At 53.4% G+C, this 19,357-nt stretch overlaps 1 protein-coding gene across 4 annotated transcripts in view; it reads right to left on the bottom strand.

The window, feature by feature from the left end:
- Positions 1–5,142: 5,142 nt before the first annotated feature.
- The window catches only part of PEMT (phosphatidylethanolamine N-methyltransferase), a 44,498-nt gene continuing 30,283 nt past the window's right edge, over positions 5,143–19,357 (bottom strand). For 3 of the 4 annotated variants that reach the window (XM_075058423.1, XM_075058424.1, XM_075058421.1), the window contains exons 4-8: positions 16,860–17,005; positions 12,353–12,464; positions 8,214–8,288; positions 7,363–7,423; positions 5,143–6,594 (exon numbers count right to left, since the gene is read on the bottom strand). In XM_075058423.1, coding sequence (XP_074914524.1) covers positions 7,369–7,423; positions 8,214–8,288; positions 12,353–12,464; positions 16,860–17,005 — 388 coding nt within the window. In that variant the 3' untranslated portion in view covers positions 5,143–6,594; positions 7,363–7,368. Of the gene's footprint in view, positions 6,598–7,362; positions 7,424–8,213; positions 8,289–12,352; positions 12,465–16,859; positions 17,006–19,357 lie in introns of all 4 variants that reach the window. The other variant, XM_075058422.1, reaches the window with a different exon arrangement.

The following is a 19,357-nucleotide window of genomic DNA, read 5'->3' as shown; positions in this document are numbered from 1 at the left end:
GAGCTCCTTATCGTTGCATTAAGATGTTTCACGTCCTACCAAGGGTTTGTCCCCTGCACGTGGCATTCCCTGGCTCCGGAGCGGGGCTTTGCGGGTACGCACATGGAGCCAAGCCAGCTCCCCAGCCAGGCTTTCCTGGCTTCCCAATTCCTGCTTTTTTTCCCCCAGGGACAGGGACTTGTTCTTCAGACAGGGACCCTCTCTCTCTTTGGTGTACAGCACCCCAGCGTGCTGCTCATTAGCCCACTCACAAATAACCACAGCGTGGGCTGTGCGTTTCCCAGCAGCTGCTGGTGAATAGCGGGGTCTTGTGGGACCCCAAATCCTGCCCTGGCTGCTCCCCTGGGATGGGAGGAGTGGGGGGATGGAGGAAGAGGGGAGCAGCTGGGTAGGGAAGGGAAGGGAGGCTTTAGCTAGAACTCTTGCTCGTCCCCCTGGGGAAAAGCATCTGATTAAATCAAGATGCAGCATCCAGGGTTGCTATTCATTCCCTATATTATTAGCTTGTCTCATTTTATTAAATCTCCTTTAAGGCTTTTCAAAAGAAGCACGTAATTCACAACATATAATTTTTCCCAGATGAGATATGATGCAGAAGCAGGCTGCTCTGTCGCTGGGGACCGGGGGGGTGGGTTTATTTGTTTCCTTCCCCCGCCCCCTACTTCTTTAGCAACACTTTTCATGTCTCTTGATTCCTTTTAGCATTTGGGATTTGATTAACAGAGAATTTGAAAGCCTGAGACATGTCTCAAATCCCCAATTCCTTGAGTCATCCAGGCAAGGGGTGGTGAGAACTCCCTTAGAGACACCATCCCTGCGCCCGGTGAGATGCAGTTCCTGGAGCAGGCTTGTGCTGTGCCGTTGGTCTCCAGACTTTCTGTATCTATTCCCCTTCTCCTATCTTTGGTGTGTGCTTGCTGTGATAAACTTGCCAAAAACCCACGGCAGGGGCTAAATGCCCATATTGCGGTACAAAGCCGGGGAAGAGGCACGCTCCAGTAGATCGCTTGGTGCTGCTGCTTTCCTCACCGGCAGCGCAAACGTGTGCTGGATGGCTGAGCACATGGGGAGACCTGGGGTTTCGGTGGCACCGCTCCGCAGGGAGACTTGGCTTTGCCGCCCGGCTGCCCTGGGGATGGTGCCCCACTGTCCCGCCATGGAAACATCTTCCTTCCGAGTTCACCAAGGTGACATTAACTCATCGTCGATAACCACGCGGCACAGCTGGGTCAAGAGCTCCGTACAGAGCAGAACTGGGGTTCCCCAAGCTGGGGGCACCCTGGGAATCCTCTGCTCCCAGTTTCCATCTCATCTTATGCTATCCGCTCGCCTGCGGTTTGCTCGGAGACAGCAGCATCCCGCCAGCATCCTGCATGGACAAAGGCGTTTGCGTGTCCTGGACGTGTCCCCAAACTCCGGCACCTTCTGCTCCTTTCCAAAGAGCGGCAGCCTCCCTGGGATTAGAGAGAAATGTCACCTGTAACCGGAGATGGGCAGCAACTGGGCTTGGAATATAAGGCACGGGAGAGAGGGAAGCTTGGTGTCCCCAGCAGACGCGTTGTTACAGATTTCAGGAGGGTTCCCATGGAAATAGCGATGGCTGCCGGGGTTATAGGTATATAAAAGCCCAAGAGGAGGCAGGGAGCCGGCCGGGCAGTGATGGGCTGGAGCTGGCAGAGGGATGCGCAGCCAGTGCTGAAGGCTCGGAGCCTGGAGGTGTTTCATGTCTAGGTCCCGCATCTGCCCTCGCTGCTTCGGCTGTGGGGACCGGAGGGTGCTGAGGCCAGCGCAGGGTTTGAGGCTGCGGGTGGAGGCGTTGGGGTTGGGGAGGGTTGAGCTGGATGAGGGCTGAGCCCCGCTCGGTGCCGGTGCCCAAATTGACGACCCTCGAGGCTCCCGCAAATGCTCAGCCCTGGTGCAGCAGCAAAGCAGAACTGCAGGCAGAGCCTGGCCCCAACATCTCCTTCCCGGGGGCTCTGCCTCCCTCCTGCGATTCTGCTTCAGAAAGGAGCCGCGCTCCGTAAGCAATTCCCCTCCGAAGAAAACACAACATGGAAAAAGCAGCACATTCCTCGGATTTTTTTTTTTTTTGAAATAAGATCCAAGGAGGATGCAGTGCAGTGTGGCCAGCTCACCGGGCTGTCGCGGGGCGGCTTTTTAATGTGCAAATTAAAGAAAACAGCCTCGTAACTTGTCCTCCGGCACATGGTGGGAGCTCTGTGCGTAAAGGCCCCTGGGGTGGAGGGCGGAGGTGGGCCGGGGTGGGTTGGATGACGTCTCCGTGCTGTCCCTGGCAGGATTGATGCGGAGGGCAGGGTGCTGGTGCTCTCCTGGTGCTGGGGCTCATTTTGAAGCATCCCCTGGGCACCCACGAGACGGGGGCTGCCTGCATCCGCAGACCCCAGAGCAGGAGACTGCCAGCGGTGCCCCTGCAGCTCAACCCCAGCTCTGCCAAGGCAGGACGGATCCTGGTCCTGCCCAGGCATTTGTTTGGGGTCCAACACTGGTGGTTTCCCACCTGGAAATAGCTTTCCACCAGGGTGTTCTTCCCATCACATTTTTTTGCGACCATTTAAAGCCCAGACTGCTTTCCCTACGCAGTGGGGATAGAGGAGACTGGTTTATTCCCCTGTAAAGATAAGTCCTGTCATGTCCCCCGCCTGCCTTCTCTGGATTAAGGAGTCTCTGATAAAGCAGTCGGTGCCCAAACTGCCCCTGAAAGCCCCCGTACCGCCTGCGCTCAAAGCTCATCTTTTTTATTTGCATCAAATCCCAATTGCTGGCAGAGAAGCCCATCTCCCCTGCCCACCGAACGGCCGGGCGGAGGGTCAGCCTCAGCATCACGATGGGTGCAGGAACCACCTCCAGAGCCCTGAGCCCCCCATTTCCCTCCATCTTCCCAAATAGCAAAAGTGCAGACTCAGCAAGCCGGGCCTGGCAGGAACCTGATGAGAATCGTGACTTCTCCATCGCTCCATCGATGTGACGTTGCTGCCTTGATTGCACCATGTGTTTATTCTCTGTTCCTGGCTAATCGTGTGTGTTTGCCACCTAAGGGCCAGTGGCCATCCCTCCCCTGGGTGAAGGCAGTGCAGCTCCGCTGAATGAAAGCAAACAGAGGCGTGGGATTACGGGTAGTCACAATGGAGAGCAGGGCTTTTGGGGATGTGTCCCCGGTTCTAGATGTCCCCGTCATCAGGTCACCTTCAAGGGAAAGGACCTCAAGATGTAGCCTCCATCTCCCAAAGTGTCCCTGGGTGAAGCATCCCGCCAGTGTGGAGCCGGCCCCGCATCGCGTGCCTGTCGCTGGGGCCGTTTGGCTTTGTATGGGGGATCCCCCCACCCCACCAAAAATTATATGTAGTTTCAAGGAGCGGAGACAAGTGCGGGGGAGCCATGCAAGAGGCCACACGGAGAAAACCCAGGTGGGCACAGCCGCTGGCGGGGGCTGCGCGGCAGGACGGGTGACCCGAGGCAGCGCGGTGAGATGGACTTGGTGACCCTGCCATCCCTGCCAGGCAGGAGTTGAGATTTAACCAATTTCCCCTTTCTCGGCGTTTGCTCTGGAGAAATGTCCCAAACATCAAGGGAGGTGTTATCAGCGGCATCTGCACACAGCCTCATGTGCGGCGTTTCCCAAGGCTGCAAACAAACCACCCCGCCAAACTCACATGGGCCCAGAAAGCCCCACACTGGTTTTTTTAAGCCATGAAGTTCTGAGAATGGACCCATGACCACTTTACCAGGGAGCCCCCACTTGGTGCTCAACACCTCCCCAAGAGCCGGAGGGATGTGCCCAGCCATGCCGGCACGGCACCGGGTCTGCAACCGGCTGGTCCTGGGGATCGGAGAGTGCAGATCTCTCCTTGGGAAGCAGCAGAGTCCCACGTCCTGACCTGGAGGCCACGAGGTCCATCCCTGCATCAATGCAGGATACGGCCCAGCTGCAGCCAGGCACTGGCCCTGGGGATGGGAAGGGGTGAAATAGCTCCGACACCACCGATGCTTCGTGCTCAGCCTGAAGGTTTCATCCCCACCCTGTGTAATCTCAAATTCTTAGAAATATTAGGTAATTGGAGAGGAATCCATCTTTTTCCTTAAAACCGGCGAAGGAGAGTTCCTTAGTCCCTCACTGTTAAATACTATAAAACAGTATAAATAATGGTCTCTCTGTTTTCCTCCCCACAGCACCGGTGTGCAGCACAGCACCACCGGGACTGGCCCCAGCCAGAGCCAACCCCCCCACCCGACGACCCCACAAGATGGGCTTGAATATCACCTTCCAGCTCCTCGGTTTTGCTTTCGGGAACAGAGCAGATGCCTCTGAAACGTCAAACTCCAGCTTTACGGCAGCCAGAACAGTTCTGCGATCGCAGCGACACATTAATCCTCACTGGCTGCTGTGGGAAGAGCTATTAAAAATGGGGATATATCTGGCATAACCCCAGAAAAACCCTTGTGCAATGCAAAGCCAACATGGAGCGGCTGGGAAGTGAGAAGGGTTGGGTTTGAAATGGCAGATCAAGGGGGAAGGAGTCCATGAAGCCGGACCCGGCCGCAGCACTAAACCCCTGTGCTTTTGGGATGCTGTGGGCATGGAAGGGGAAGCAGCTGTCATTGGGGTGACAGACACCCATCTAGGGGGGCTGATCCTGGCTGGGGATGGGAATGGTACAACTGGGGTCCCCCCGGCCTCGCAGCGGGGACAGGGAAAGGTGTACACAGTCTCCAGACTGGGAATGAGACAGCACGAATACAGCCCTTGCTGTGTTCTCGTTAAGATTAATCCTTCCTGAACAAGCATGTGTCTCTTCGGTAAATACTGATTTCACCTATCAACAAATCTGAATTTATTTACATCAGAGACTTTGAGCCAGGACTGCCAACTCTGACATAAATTGTCTGAATAATGCAACGTGTCCTCTCCTTGCTGGTTGCTATGGGTACTGGGCTGTTTTAGCCTCCTTCTATAAACATTAACCATGAAGGGGATGTGGAAACTTATCTAAAAATAAAATACTATGCCCAAATCTTTTAAGAGGAAGGTCATTGAGATGGCGATAAAAAAAATCCTTGTGTAATGGTTCTGAAGCAGTGAAACACAGCATCCGTGAGCCGGGCCGAAGGAAACAGAGGCTGGACTGAAAAGAAACCAACACTTTTAATTCCTGCTGAGCAATGCCTGAAAGGTGAATTACAACATGCAAAAGCAAAAGGAAATCGGACTGTTTCGCGGAGGTGATGCTGAGAAAAGGGAGGACCCTCTGCAGAGGTGCCTGCGTGGGAGCCGGCAGCAGCACAGCTCCCTTCTCCAGCGCCACTGCCGGGGGCTTTACGTTGCTTTTTTTTTGGTCATTTACAGCTTATTTCTCAAACTGTTCTGGGAATCTGTAAACACTGAGCCTGGGTCTGGAGCATCACCCTTGGGATCTTCCCGTTCAGGGCAGGATCCGGCACCAGGCTCTTTGGGACTCGCTGAGGCTGGTGGCAGGGGCGGAGGGGCAGATCCGTACCCGGCTGCTGCACAGCGTGGAAAGCAGAAGCAGCCCTTTCCCTCCCTCCCACCCGCTGCCCCTGCAAGGCAGTGAAAAATAGCTGGAAGGCACTGGGTGATGGGGAAGGCAGGCAGGACCCTCACGTGGTCCCTGGGGAAAAGGAGTGGGAAACGTTGGGTGGGTGCGGGGGGAGCCAGGGCAAGGACACGGCCAGGAATGGGATATCTGCTGGGTGCGGATGGGGACTGACTCTTCCCCTTGGTCTTCTCCATGCCAGGGCTTCCCCGTGGGATTGCTGCCATCCTTCCATCATCCCCCTTGGGTGGTGGTTTAGGTCATACATTCACATCTACGTGCTTTTCAGTCACCTTTCTCGGAGCCTTTGCAAATAGCGCGGAGATGCTACAGGGCTCTGCACAGGTGGGAAACCGTGGCTCTGGATGGGAAGGTTTCCCTCTCCCAGAAAGGAGCGGGTTTGTTGTTGGGTTTGCAGCAGGTTTTTTTGTTGCTGAGTTTGCAGCAGTTTCGCCTCTTCCTTCCCCAGCCGTGTTTGAATGCCTCAGGGGTTCCTGAGCCCTCTCCGTTGCTTCGCCTGAGTTTTTGTTTGCTTCCTGTGGCTCTTCAGCAGCATCTTCAGATGATCTTCAGGATCAGCCGGAACCGGTGCTTCCTTGTATTCAGAGCTCGCTTACGAAACGCCCCCGGTGTCTCCATCATTAACTCTGCTTGCTCTCCAGTCCGGGGCTGGAGCTGGGTTGCTTTTTTCCCTGCAGATCTCCAATAATCGGTGTGGGAGAAGAGGTCAGGAGGTCCCACACCATGTAGCTCCAGGGAGAGCATCGCCTTTGTGGCAGAAGCCACAGTGACCCGGCAATGGGGACAAGGACCTGGGGACGGGGACCTCCAGCTCCCACGGGCTGCAGCGAGGAGGTGCTGCCACGCTTGGGCTGTTCCTCTGATCGCTTCCAATACTGCAGGGTGCTCAGTTGGCTCATTAAGGGTTGCTGGGCTAATTAGTAGGATACATCTCAGTAGGAAAACGGGCAAATCGGACAGCGTGGGGACTGGAGAGGCACGCTGTGCCGAGGTATCCGAGACACTGCTTTGCAAAAGGCAAAGAGACGAGAGTCTGTTACGGACCTCAGTGGTGCTACAGCATCTTAGCATCTACAGCATGGCAGAGGCTACGGGGCTGCCAAAAACTCAGCAGTGCCCTGTGCTCGTCCAGCCTCTCCAACCACCAGCTGGGAGACACACCAGGAGTTTCATTTAACCCTAGGGAAAGGAGTCTGGGCAGGAACTTAATCTTTTGTAGAAACTTTTGGCCCCAAAAAGCAAACCCAGGCTGAGTTTCTGGGGTGAGCCGGTGCAAGCCCACATCCAGAATGGTCCCGGCTGGGGCACGGAGCAGCCTGGAGGGGGGATACCCCATTTCCCTGTGGGGTGGTGGGGCACGCATGCCCTCTCGCACCATCCCTGCCGCTCGCTGGAGCATCCCCCATGGCCAATAGCTGCTTTTTTTCTACCTGATTTAGACTAAGCCTGGAGCCTCAAAGCTCCCCAGCAATTTTCCCTCATGCTGACTCTCAAGTATATAATCAAACCAATTTGGGGGTTGCTGGTCGAGTGCCAAGAGGCGGACACAACTGCCACCGTGTAAAGCCTTCCCGCCTGGGTTTTTGTGGAGCTTTGAAGCCCAAATCCCTTGAGAAGTGCAGGAAGGGCTCTGGAGGAGCCGGGGAGGGCAGGACTGGGCAGGGGTGCGCTGGGAGGGCAGGTGGTGCTCCTGTCCCCATCTAACGCGCTCGTAGGTGGGGGAGCCTGGCAAAGAAGCCCCTCTCACCGAAATGCCGATCGGCAAACATACCTGTCACTACTTGTTCTTCACTCCTTTCTGTTTCTGCCGATATATTTCCTCTGTGAAAGGCCTGTGGTTGGGAGGATGGGAATTTGGGGAGAGAGGGGGCAGAGACACAAGAGAGGGGCAAAAGAAGGGGGGGAAGAATTAAAATCAAGACTACAGTGTGCTCTCCTTTGGGCCCAGAAACTCTGCCCTTCACAGGTTGGCACAGTCTGACTATTCCTGTGCCATGGCAATCCTCGGCTCGGTCTCTCTGGACCACGGAGCAGCTCCAAGCTGCTCCCACCTGGGACCAGCCCTGCACCGAGCAGGATGAGGCTCAGCACACGCTCAGACTCCCCCTGCACACAGACCGGCCTCGGGTCTCTTAATTTCCTCCTCCCTTGCAAACACAAAAGACCTTTTACTGCTGAAGTACAACTGCTGCTTCTGGGAATAATTCTGGGCTGCTCCGTCCTGGGCTGCCGGGCTATTGTTGCGCAAAATATCAGAGAAGCCCATCCGAGGAACAACAAAATGCAAGCTCTTTTTGCAGGGTGTCTTCAGATGAGACAACGAGTCCTCTCACTGCCTTGCTTATTGTTCTTGTATAGACAGAATCAGGCACCCGAAAGAAAAAAAAGATCTCATTTTGGAAAAAATAAACAAATGCATAAATGTTCCTAGAACTCAGCAAATTGTTTCAGAGAGGAATCTGCCCATTATCAAAACAATTGAAAAACAATCCTCTGTTTCCCTTCCTCCCCACTGAATTAATTGGAAAAAAACCCACCTCTACTTCTGCAGTTCCCCGAAACCTCGGGAGTTAAAGCTGGTAGAAATAATTAGAAGCTCTCCAGTTTTACAAAGCTACTCACCCCTCATACAGCATTGCGATTGTGTAGGAAATTGCCACTACAGCTGTCAGCAAAAGGCCAGCTGGGCTTGCATGCCTGTTTTGAAAGAGAAGGAAAAGATCAGGTAAGTACCTGGGCTTATGCAAGACCTGGTTTAGAAAGTGAAATGAGATGCTGGGCTCCATGAGAGCACTCTCTTGCTCATTAAACAGAAGCGAATAAAAGGGTGGGGGTTTTTTGTACTTAATGTTAAGTGCCTTAGACAGATGTTCCTTGGCAAAGACTCTTCCACAGCCTACTTCGGCGACTTCTTTTAAGTCTGATCCCTGCTTGTCTCTGCTAAGAGAGCTTCTGCTTTGATGCTAAGTCCTGAGATTATAAGGCTGTTTAATAATAGCTGAGCAGCTGCTTACGTACGGCTGTGGCTCCCAGCCAGCGCACTATAAGGGAAATGCCTGGTGTGCACCGAAAGATGGGCCACCCAAAGTGCAGGAGGCACCTGGCAGACGGAGCAGCGTATGGCACCGTATACATCGAAACTGTGGCTGAGCCAGCACAGGGCTGGGGATGGAAAGGGATGGAAACGTCCATGCCTGCCCTGTGAAAGGTGCTGGGGTGGGTGCTGTGTCGGGGCCGGGTGCGTGGGGGGTCAGTTCACATTTAAACCCATTTCAAGATACTTAGGGATATGTCCCGTCACCTCCCCAAGGCCCAGATGAATGGTGTCCTTCAGCAAGAGATCACCAGGCACAGCACGGGGGACCGATGCCACCCACCGCACCGTGTGGTTATGGGCACAGGTCCTCGAGGGCTGGGGATGCGACGGGAGCGGCTGTTCCTTTTAGCGCCAAGGCCAAAGAATCGGGACCAAAAAATCCCCATCACCTCCTGGTTTAAAGAGAGATGTCAATGTAGGCAGCAAACCTGCACCACCCACGTGGGGCCACTTCTTTGATGCTTGGCCTGAAAGTGTCTGAGATGCCAGCGAAGGCAGCGGGGGCTTTGCTAAGGCGCCAGGATTTCAGCGGGCGGGTTACAGTCCCCAAACCAGGTGCCGACATCATCCCGGGGTGTGTAAATTCCCCCAGGTGAGAGCAGCCACACCAGCAGCCCTTCCCCGCTTGCTAACCCAGCACCCACGAGGTCCCAGCCCCGTCTCTCCCCAGCAAGAAGCGTGGCTGCGTCTGGCTCACCACAGGCACCAGCCCCCCCCAAAACACCCTTTCTGCACCCTACACCTCCAGCTAACGGCTGGAAGTGGTGCTCTTAATTAGGACACTGCTGATTGCCTTTAATTGCTGGTCACAGCTCAGCTCTGAGAGAGCTGGGTGTCAGCAAAAAAAAGTACTGAGCTGGTCCTTGGCGAGGATTAACATCCCACAAGCCTTGTGCAAGGGGACTAGCCCTGTCAGGAAAACGTGCCTTCAGAGGAGAGACCAAACCACCTCAACCTCGTGCTGGACCTGCCGTCAGGTGCTGCCTGGCCACATCAGTTCCTGGAGAGACGCACACAAATCTTCACCTTTTCACTGTTTCCATTTTGCAATAAGTTTTTCCCTCATTAGGAAGCATCGGGCAACTTCTTCCTCTCCCAACCCCCTGCTATTACATGCTTAGTCATGTCTCCTCCTTGATTCCTATCAGAGAGAACAAATTTACATGATTGTTTGTTGACAGCAAGACCTCTAATTGCATCATTTGGCTGCGGCTCCAGCTCTGATTTACACAGCCTGTTGCCATGAGTTAAAACACTTCCCTACCAGAGATACACAAAGCTGTCCCCAAACAGCTAATGCTCCATTTGTCTTTCAGGAGAAACGAGGTTGCTCGATGCGGGTGATGAGAAGCATTTGGGTGAGTTGTTTCTCTCCTCTTAGGAGCTCGACCTACTTATTGGGCAACGGCTCATGTTGTAGCAGCATTGACGATGAGTCAGCCAGGAAGGTTTCTTGGTCCTGGTAGGACTTTTCTGGGGTAGGAAATCTGTCCATCCCCAACCCTTGCTGCAGCTCCCCGTGGCTGTGGGTTGTCTGCAAGAGCAATCGTGTGGGCTCGCATCCTTCCCCACTGGCGTCACTGGTCCCGGGTGTTGGATGTGGAACACCCGCTTTGCCCTTTCCTCTTGGAGCTCCCGTTTTCGTGGTGATCAGCAGAGGTGCCTTCTCCAGTGTATCTGGCGGACACATTTTGGCTGCAGACCTGCCATCAGTCGAGCTGGGGATAGCTGCAATGTCATGCAAAGGAGAAAACGGCGGCTCTCGCCCCATGCGATGCTTTTAAGGTTGGACCGGAGTTGGAAGGCAGGCTGTCTGGTGTGCTGCCAGGCTCGCTTATGTTATGTGGTATGTGCACTTACAGATGAAAATGAATCAATCCTTTGGGCTCCGATGCCACAATATGGAGCGTGATACATCACCAAGGGAGGACAAATATGTTTTACGTTTTAGGTCTGACCAGAACCAGATGGCAGACACATTCCTCCAGCATCCCTCCCGCTGCCACGGAGCTGGGGCGTTAGCTCTGGCCTCCAAGGGCAGATAGCTAACATCTTCTGAAAGCCCTGGGACCTCAGAAGAGACCTGGGACTCCCCCAAAAACTCTCAGCAACCTGAGCAGAGATCCCAGGGAAGAGAAAGAGTCAAAACCACCACGTGAAGGGTTGTGCAGAGCTTCCCCAGGGCAGGCGGGCGGTGTCCTGGTGCCACTTTGCACAGCTCCAGCAATTTGTTAACAGCAATTATTTGTCATGCCTCGCTGCCCTTTATGGTGGCAGCCTTTTAATGAGAAAAAGGAGGCAATCACACTGTTGTCTCGAGCCACTTCAAGCGGCTTTTGCCCGGGATTGCGGTGGAAGACCAAGCGACGTGCACCTGGTGTGAGGTTGCTGTCTCGTGGCAGCAAAGAAGGGATTTCTGTGACAGAAACAGCTCAGGAGGGTTCAGCTGGTTCTGCAAAGGTTCTAAGAAATAGTTTGATGCTGATCTTAAACAAATAAAAACCTCCTTATAATTCCTCCTGGTCAAATTCCTCTTTTCTGTTGTAGGGGTAGTGGTGCTGGTCATCTCCGGTTGCAGTACAGTATGGGGGGACTCATCCTGCCCCAGCTCTGCTCCACTCTCCCCAGCAATATCCACGCTGCCAACCCCATGGCTGGCTCTCCTGCGCTTTGCTCCAGCTCTCGTGCACCATTTCCCGGGGTTTAGACCCCATCCAGTGTTGTGGGTCTGCCAGGAAGGCAAACAGCCTCGTGTAGCCAGCCCTGACAACACCGAGGGGAATTTCAAGTGCAGAATGAACAGCAGCAAGTCTCAGTGGAGACAGGAGAGAAACCATCAGCTTTTACCATTTACTTATTACCAGAGTCCAGAAAGCACTGCACACATGGCTGAAAAGGTGACCAGAAAGTGGCCAAGCACTTCATTTTTCCCACCGAAGCAGAAGAGAGCTAGTCACGCTCAGGAGCACCAATGCAAAGTATTTAGTGATAAAGGCCCACAATGCTCTACAGGCTCCTGATGTAACACAGCCAGGGTTTTTTCTCCTGGGCAAATAAATAAAATGCGATATTAAATGAAAACCACATAAAACTTGTTACACAGAATAGAGTATATTGCTCATTTGCTGCTAAATTACAGCCTATTCATTTCCTCCTAAGCAGGCTATTGAGCCGTGTTGTATCACATGAGGAGTGTTTCGGAAGTGTTATCACCATGCAGTGGGGGAAAGGGTGTGTTAGCTTATTTTGCTTTTTCTTCAGAGGTAATTACAGGGTCACACTGATTCCCCCGTATCAGTGCCCTGCCCCTGCCGAGTGACACCCACCATGAATTCGGCCCTGACTGTTGATTTTTCCACGTGCAGAGCCTGCCAAGGACCTCATTCAGCTGCAGAGCATTTGCTGATACTTCCTCTCCCCAGCACTTGGCTGTTATTTATTTTTCTACAATTAATGCTGCCAGTCTTTTATGACAGCAGAAGATTTTGCACGCACAAAAATAGTCAGGAAGCGAGAAGTTAGGACATGTTACACTTTCCCTGCCTTTTTTTTTTTGCTGACTGCCATCACCAAGAGTTTCTTTGGCCCCTGATGCAGTCTGGCACCTTATTCCCTGCTGAGCACAGACCCCTCTACTTGTCCTACAACAGGAGCACGTACTTACATGAGGGACCAGCCCAGGTAGACAGCTGTGCTGCCCCAGTACATGGGATTATCCAGGATGCTGAAGGGGAAGCTGGTCACTTTTGCCTCCATCAGGATGCCAAAATAATCACCTGCAAGGCAAATAGAGGGTTTCTGGTTAGGCGCCATAAAGCTGGGAGTCATGGGGGGCTTTGGCACTCCGATACGCTCTCGGTGCCATGGGGCATCCCTACCAGGGATGCAGAGCGAAGGTGAACGAGGGGTTTTGCTGCTGACTTCCAGGCTGAGAAAACAGCAACAAACACGTTGGCTGTTTACTCGGTATCTATCAGCTTTTCCAGGAATGGCTCTTTGCCCACGAGGAAGGTTTGTGCATTGCAATGAGGCTACAGCAGCCACATCCCTCATCGGGAGGCAGCTCTCAAGGTCCCAACTGGCTGATTCTGGCTTTCTCATTTGAAAACTGCCCATCTGATGCCACCTGACAAGGAAGTAAGTGGATAGGATCAAATTCATTTAATGGGGAAATAAGCCCAGTGCACTGTAATAGTGTTTTGAGATGTTATAATCACGACCGCCACCACCAAATGCCCTCATTCAGTGTCACCTTTATCTCACAGTTCAGAGAATTTCTCAGAATTTCAGAAAATAGCACCTCTGCCTACAAAACACTCAATTATCAGCATGATGGTGATAATAGGTGATTGTCATCTGTAATGAGGAAAGCTTTCAGAACTGTCAGCATCCAACCAGCTTCCTATCTACCTCGGAGTAATCCTTCCACCCTCCTGAAAGGAGCCTGGCAAAGAAATGACAAGCAAGGAGATGTTGTGCAGTTTGTGAATGGCATTTGGGGGGGGAGAAAGGGCCAGGATACAGATCTCTGACTTCTGTTGGTCTTACCAGCGAGACCACAAAGCCCAGCAAGGATTTTGCTCCGTGTCCGCTGCACAAGACGCAGCATCAATCAGCGAGGAGCAGTGTCGGTCATCAGCCCAGGGAGCTGCCACTGACCCGGGTCACGTTCCCAGCTTTGCTGCCAGCCTGTTCCCTGACCTTGGGCAAGTCTCCTCTGTCCCTCCCGGTGCTATTGTGCACCGATCATAATATCCGTCTTTCTTATAGCGCGGAGGGTGGTGAGGATTAATGTATGGTGAGAAAGTGCTCGGAAATCCAGATAAAAGGCATTACAGGAGTGCAAACTATTCAAGGTTGTTATTATTATTAGCTGGATCGTAGTGTAATTTCTTTGACCTCACATGGTGCAAAAACATTTATTTCTAAGGATAAACAGCGCCTGCCCAATTAGACAATGCTTTTGGGCTTTAACTATAGGCCACTAAGTGAGATAATTGCCTGGTATTCATACTATATGTTCTCACAGTTACTTGGCAATGCATCTCTGAGATTGTTCTGGTAGAAAGAACACATCACCCCCTGCCACAGCCCATTTCTGTGCTTTCTTATGTGTCAAAATGCTTCATTATACCCTGCCCGCCTTCGCCTTTGGGCTGAACACCTCGCTGCCCAAACGGTGCTGGCACTGGGGAGGTCTGCACAAAGCCCTGGGTCCGTGGGGCTGACAGGGGCTTATCTGAGCCCAGCACCGGTGGGGCCGTGGGACCCTCCAGGCAGACTCCCTGCAAGCAAAAGCACACAGCAGCTGGGGGGAGCAGGCAGCTCTCCCAGGACACAAGCTTTTCCGATGTAAACCCTGCCTCCAAACCCACACAGTTAAATGAACGTGACCACCAGAGAGGACCTACGATATTTTTATATTCAGGCAGGTGCTAAGGGAAAGGACCGTGCATCAGTTCGCACAGCATCAGCCTGAGCATCTCCAGTGCCTCCATTAAGCCCTCAAAATAGGAATCCACTCCTTGTCAGGCTGAGGGACTTTGGCATCTAATTTGGGTTATTTTTTTGCTGGAGGTCAGTGTAACCATCTCGCTGCACAGGGTAGACACTTTGGATCGCAGCAGCAAAAACCCGGTTGATGCACTCCGCAGGGAACCCCACGGTCCCTGGAGCCCAACCTGGGCTGAAGCACCACCTCCGCTTCGCTCCGGGGAGTCGCCGGCTTCACCATAGCCCAGTGACAGACTTCGGTCAAGTCAGATTTACTTGAAATCTTGGTCAGCGCTGGAAGGAACCGCGGCCGGGTGCGAGACAGATGGGCTCAGACAGGCAGAGCCGCCTCTCGGTGCCCGCGGCCGCTGGGAAGCCAAGCCCTCGTTACTACGTTTGTCAGGAAATAGGGCAAACGGCAAGGCAGACGGCGCTGCACTGATGCCCGAATCCCTGCGAGGGTATGGTGTGGAGATGGGGTGCCAGGAGGATTGCTCTGCAGGGGAGAAGGCTGCTGGGGCGAGGGGCCGCATCCAGCCACTGCAAACAGAGGCTGGGGTCGGTGCTGGTGTGCGGGAGATGGGGTAGCACAGAAAGGCTTCTTGCAGAAGGGTGACTCCCGCTGCTCCCGCTGCACCGTTTAGCCCACACGTAAGAGACAAAGTGCTCTGCAGCCACTCCAAAGCTTAAAAGAGGAATCTAACAGGCAGCCCCAGTGCAGTCTCTGTGCCCTGCATGTTTTAGCCCTCATTGCCGTAGGAAAACCCAAAAAGGAAGGGTCAAATGCTGTGCTAATCAGTTCTTGAAGCGCTTGGGTGTCAGAGGCTCTCTCAAAACTTCTCTCGAGCTCAGATATTGACTGTGAGAAGAAACTGGATGATGCTATAACCCCCTTCTTGCCAAAGCAGTGCAGCCCTTTGCTAACCTGGAGTCAGAAGCTCTTTCGCTGCTGGGGGAGCCTGCTCCTCCCGCAGCACCAGCACATCGCTGAAACCCTGCGTGCAGGAGGACGTTGGAAGTACCAGTCCCAAGAGAGTCCTGAGCAAGAGACCATCCCACGTGAGATCCTCGGAGACCGGCAGACCCCTCATCTTCCCCACAGCTGGGTAAGAAACCACGCTGAACAGCATTCTCCATGAAGAGTTTGCTGACTTGGGGGGTTGCGTGGAGCTGAGAAGTCACGCTCAGTCCCAGGATGGATGCTCTGCAGGGCTCGAGCTGGGCCATGCCTCTGTGCCACAGAGGTCCTGAGCCAGCCCGGCTGCACCAGCACGTGGTCTTGGCATCTCCCCACCCTGACTCAGCTCTGCCCCAGTGCCCGTCATGCCCCAGCTAGCAGAGAGAACTGGCCTCGCTCCCTGCTGTGTCATGCAAGACTCGGAGCCATGCAGACTCAACGTGGTGTGCTGCCGGAGGCAGGGAGAGCCTCCGCTGGCCAAGAGGATGGAGCAAAAGTGCCCGATACGGGCCACTAAAGCCTGCCTCTTCCCTGCCCTGGGGGATACCAGAGCCTCCCACCGTGCAGAGCGGAGCAGGACAGGGCCACTCTCACCACTCAACACTGAGCCTGACTCACTTGTTTGCTTTCCCCCAGCGGTTCAAGTCCAGTGGATCTCCTGGTTGGATGAATCAGGCTTTACGTAAACAACCCCAGACCTGGCTGAACTTTAGGAGCATTCGAGCAGCTCTTGCTGGTGGGTTCTCCTACGCCCAGACTCTCTGGACATGTGTCCGCAGGCACCGCATCGCTCCTGGGGGCAGCGGGCGATTCTGGAGGATGCTGGTGCCCAGTAGCTGGGGACAGGGGTGTAACATGGGATGAGGAGCGGGACTGCACAGAAGAAGTGTGAGGGCACGTGTTCAGGAGTGCTGAGCTCTATTTCTGGCGGCAGGATCTTGGCCAACTCAACACATTTCTTTACAACTCCACTTGAAACCAGGAAGGCTTATTACCTCCCTCTCTTCTTCCTGGCAACGCTGCAGGAGCTAATTGAATTTGGTTTGTAAAGCACTTGCAAAAGCACAGCCTAAATGCAGTGTCAAAGCTGGGGCTGTGATTATTTCAGCCAGCGGGAGCTGCCCCTTTCCTTAGATATTTATTGTTCCTGTCTCTATTTTATTTTTATGAATTCCACACATACTGGCATGTTTTTAAAGTCAACAACGCTAATAGAATTACTCTCTAAATGGGAAAGCAGGCACAGTGGAAAATGCCTTCTGCCATAAAGCAGCAGATAAAAGAATCTGTCAGCGAACATCAGGTTTATTGCAGAGGGAAGAGCAAACGAGATCCTGCCTCGGTGCATGTGTCGAGCGTGTGGGGGCTCAGAGCAAGGCTGCCGGACAGCCCGTACCCGCTGTGCTGCTGCCGATGTGCTCGCGGGGTCTGCACTTGGGGTTGCTTTTCTGGAGGGCATTTGGACGGTCAGAGGATCAGCTGCTTTCCATAACCTCAGGCTTGACACGGAAGGTGATGGGACTCATCATATAAACCACTGCACCATCTTCTCCATGAGAGGTAACAGCATGGCTAGATCACGCTTTGGCATCATAAAGACCAAATCTAACAGCCCTGAAGGCAAGGACGAGGAAATTCTTACTGGACTCTGCCCTAGCAAAAGACCCCTGCAAGGATTAAATGCATTTTCTGGTTAAGCTGTTGAATTTTCAGTGCTTACCTAGGAACGTCCCGGTGAATCCCAGTGCTAAGAAGCTGGAGATGACAAACAAGGTCCCTACAGCCAAGACGGCCCAGCCTAAGTAATAGGCCCAGTGGCAGTCCAAGCCCTCCAGCTTCGGCTGGCTCTTCATGGCTTCGGTGAAGCTGTCAGAGAGAAAACAAGGGCTGTTAAAAGCAGTGACTCATTACTAACACCACTCACCTCTCCCTGGGAGATGCGGAGCTTTGGAAGAGGATGCTGCTGAGGAGGACCCTTCACCAGGTCCCTCTTTCCACCTGGATCTACTCAACTTCCCAACAGGAGAAGCAAGGAGCCAAAGTCTTGTGAGCAGCCAGGGCTTGACCCGGGGCAGCTATTTCTACTTGTAACCCTTACTCACTCGTGGAAATACCAACCCCGCTGAACTGTAATATCAAAAGCTTTGCCTCGCTTGCCAAAGTCCAGGTTTTATCATGACCGGGAGCTCTGGGAAAGACGTCCTTGCAAATGCTGGAGGCTGCGATGCCTCGGCACAGGACTTGAAGGGTTGGGAACAATCGGCTGGGTTATCTATCTCATGCTCCACCCCCGTTTCTCTCCATCAAAATATTTTGCAGCGTTCATGTGTTAGCCACATGCCCAGGAGTGATTCACGGCTGACGCCTGACAGTCAGGGGGAGGACTGGAATGGCGAAAGGAAAATACTAGAGACACGCATTTTCAAGTGCGAACGCAGCTTCTCAGCTCCAGGCTTGTTCAGGCATTTCAGGTCTGACCTTCCAAACACTCGTTTGTGAAGTGGAATAATTGTGAACCCTCCCCTCAGCCCCCTGAACTTTGCCCGGAGCAGGGCTTGGCAGGCTCAGCATCTCACATAGCTCCGATACAAACGTACGACTACAAAGAAGACAACACCGTGATTAAAAAAAGATGCCCATTAAGAATAGCAAGAGGAGATAACAGACCCGCAGAGCCATACACAGTGTTTCTCCACATGTTGCTGACACATGAGGTAGGAAACTTTGAGTCTTTTTTTAATGAGCACCCTGGAGGCTGAAATTCAAGTGGAATAACAGCTCTCCCGTGCCTCCTGCCACCGCTGCCTGCCAGGGCCAGGCCAAGAGAGCTGCTCCTGCCCGCTCTCCCAGGCTCCTCGGCTGGAAAATGCTTCCATGACGTTACCTGTAGGGCTTGGGAGAGTTTTTTCCCCCTGCTGTCCAGCTTCCCCAAACCCTGCAAATTCCTGGATTTTCTCTGTTGCCCAAATGAAAGCTGAGAGGGACAGTCCCGCCTGATGGACAAGCAGCTGGAAATGCACCTTTCGAAGGCTCAAAGACCAGATGGCAAGTTACAGGCACCAAGCAAAGTCCAGGATGATATTTTAAACCTCATGGTTTAGGGACCTGGATGATATTTTTTTGTTTTCCCTGGAGCTCGTTCCTACCAGGTTTTCTATTGTCAGGGAGTTTTTAGGACCCCAGAGCAAGCCATTCAATCTTCACTTTGGACTGGAGCAAGGAAACAAAACACAGAATAAAAGTAACGTGCTCGGGAGCGAGCAAGAACACAGCATCTTGGTGATTTACGCTCTGCCCTGCCACACTGGAAATTACAGGGAAATTCCCTTTTCCGGGGAGCAGAGCACAGGCAGAGGAACAACAGCGTGGCCCCGGGCGATGTAACGTCCCCAGGGCTGGTCCTCCTCCAGCACCCAGCACACCTCCCTGCGCTCACCAAGCTGACGGTGGTTTAGCTTAAAATCATTACTGATCGGAACACACGAATCTGGCTGCAACATGAAGCAGCAGCAGCTGCACAACCTTTTGCACGTTTTCCCTGGTATTTATTTTTAAATGACACAAGTCTCCCCTATGAGGAAGCCCAAATCCACATCCCTGCTGCCAGCACTGCCTGGGATTGGGAAGAAAGCAATCCCCCTGCAAGGATGTGCCTTGAGCAACCCTGGTCTGGCCGTGCTCTCAAATCACAACACGACATCCCCGGGGATGCTCTGGAGCAATTTGCTCCCACAGAGGAAGATGCTAATGCCTTTTCACAGCATTGGGGGTTTGATTCTGCAGCTGGCCAGGACCTCTCTGCAGGGCATTAGTACCGGGAAGGAATCTCACAGCAATCAAAAACCGCTGCTGCTGATCCCTGGGGAAGCAGGTCTGGGAGAGCAACACTGAGCCGGCCGCTGCCCGGATCCCAGCTCCCAGCAAAGAGATGGCAGAGCAGCGAAAGGTACAGCTAGAGCACAGCACTCGGAGGCTGCTTCTCACTCCGGATGAGCTGGATTCGTGCTATCTTACATCCTTGAGGCTCTTCTATCCTATGCTAGTGACCTGACTTGGCCTTGGAGCACGAGAATAACAAAGGTGGCTTCAAGAGCGTGAACTGGCTGACTGCAAATCAGCCTTGGAGGTTTTGCAACCAGCACGTGATGTGGTTTGTTTTGGCAAAGCCGTCTCCCCTGCTCCAGATGATCCCATCCTTCCTTTTCATGGTCGGATAGG

The sequence above is a fragment of the Buteo buteo genome, chromosome 27 (assembly GCF_964188355.1).
Source record: "Buteo buteo chromosome 27, bButBut1.hap1.1, whole genome shotgun sequence".
In the NCBI taxonomy this organism is placed as follows: domain Eukaryota; kingdom Metazoa; phylum Chordata; class Aves; order Accipitriformes; family Accipitridae; genus Buteo; species Buteo buteo.
This window is presented reverse-complemented; position numbering and strand designations above follow the sequence as displayed.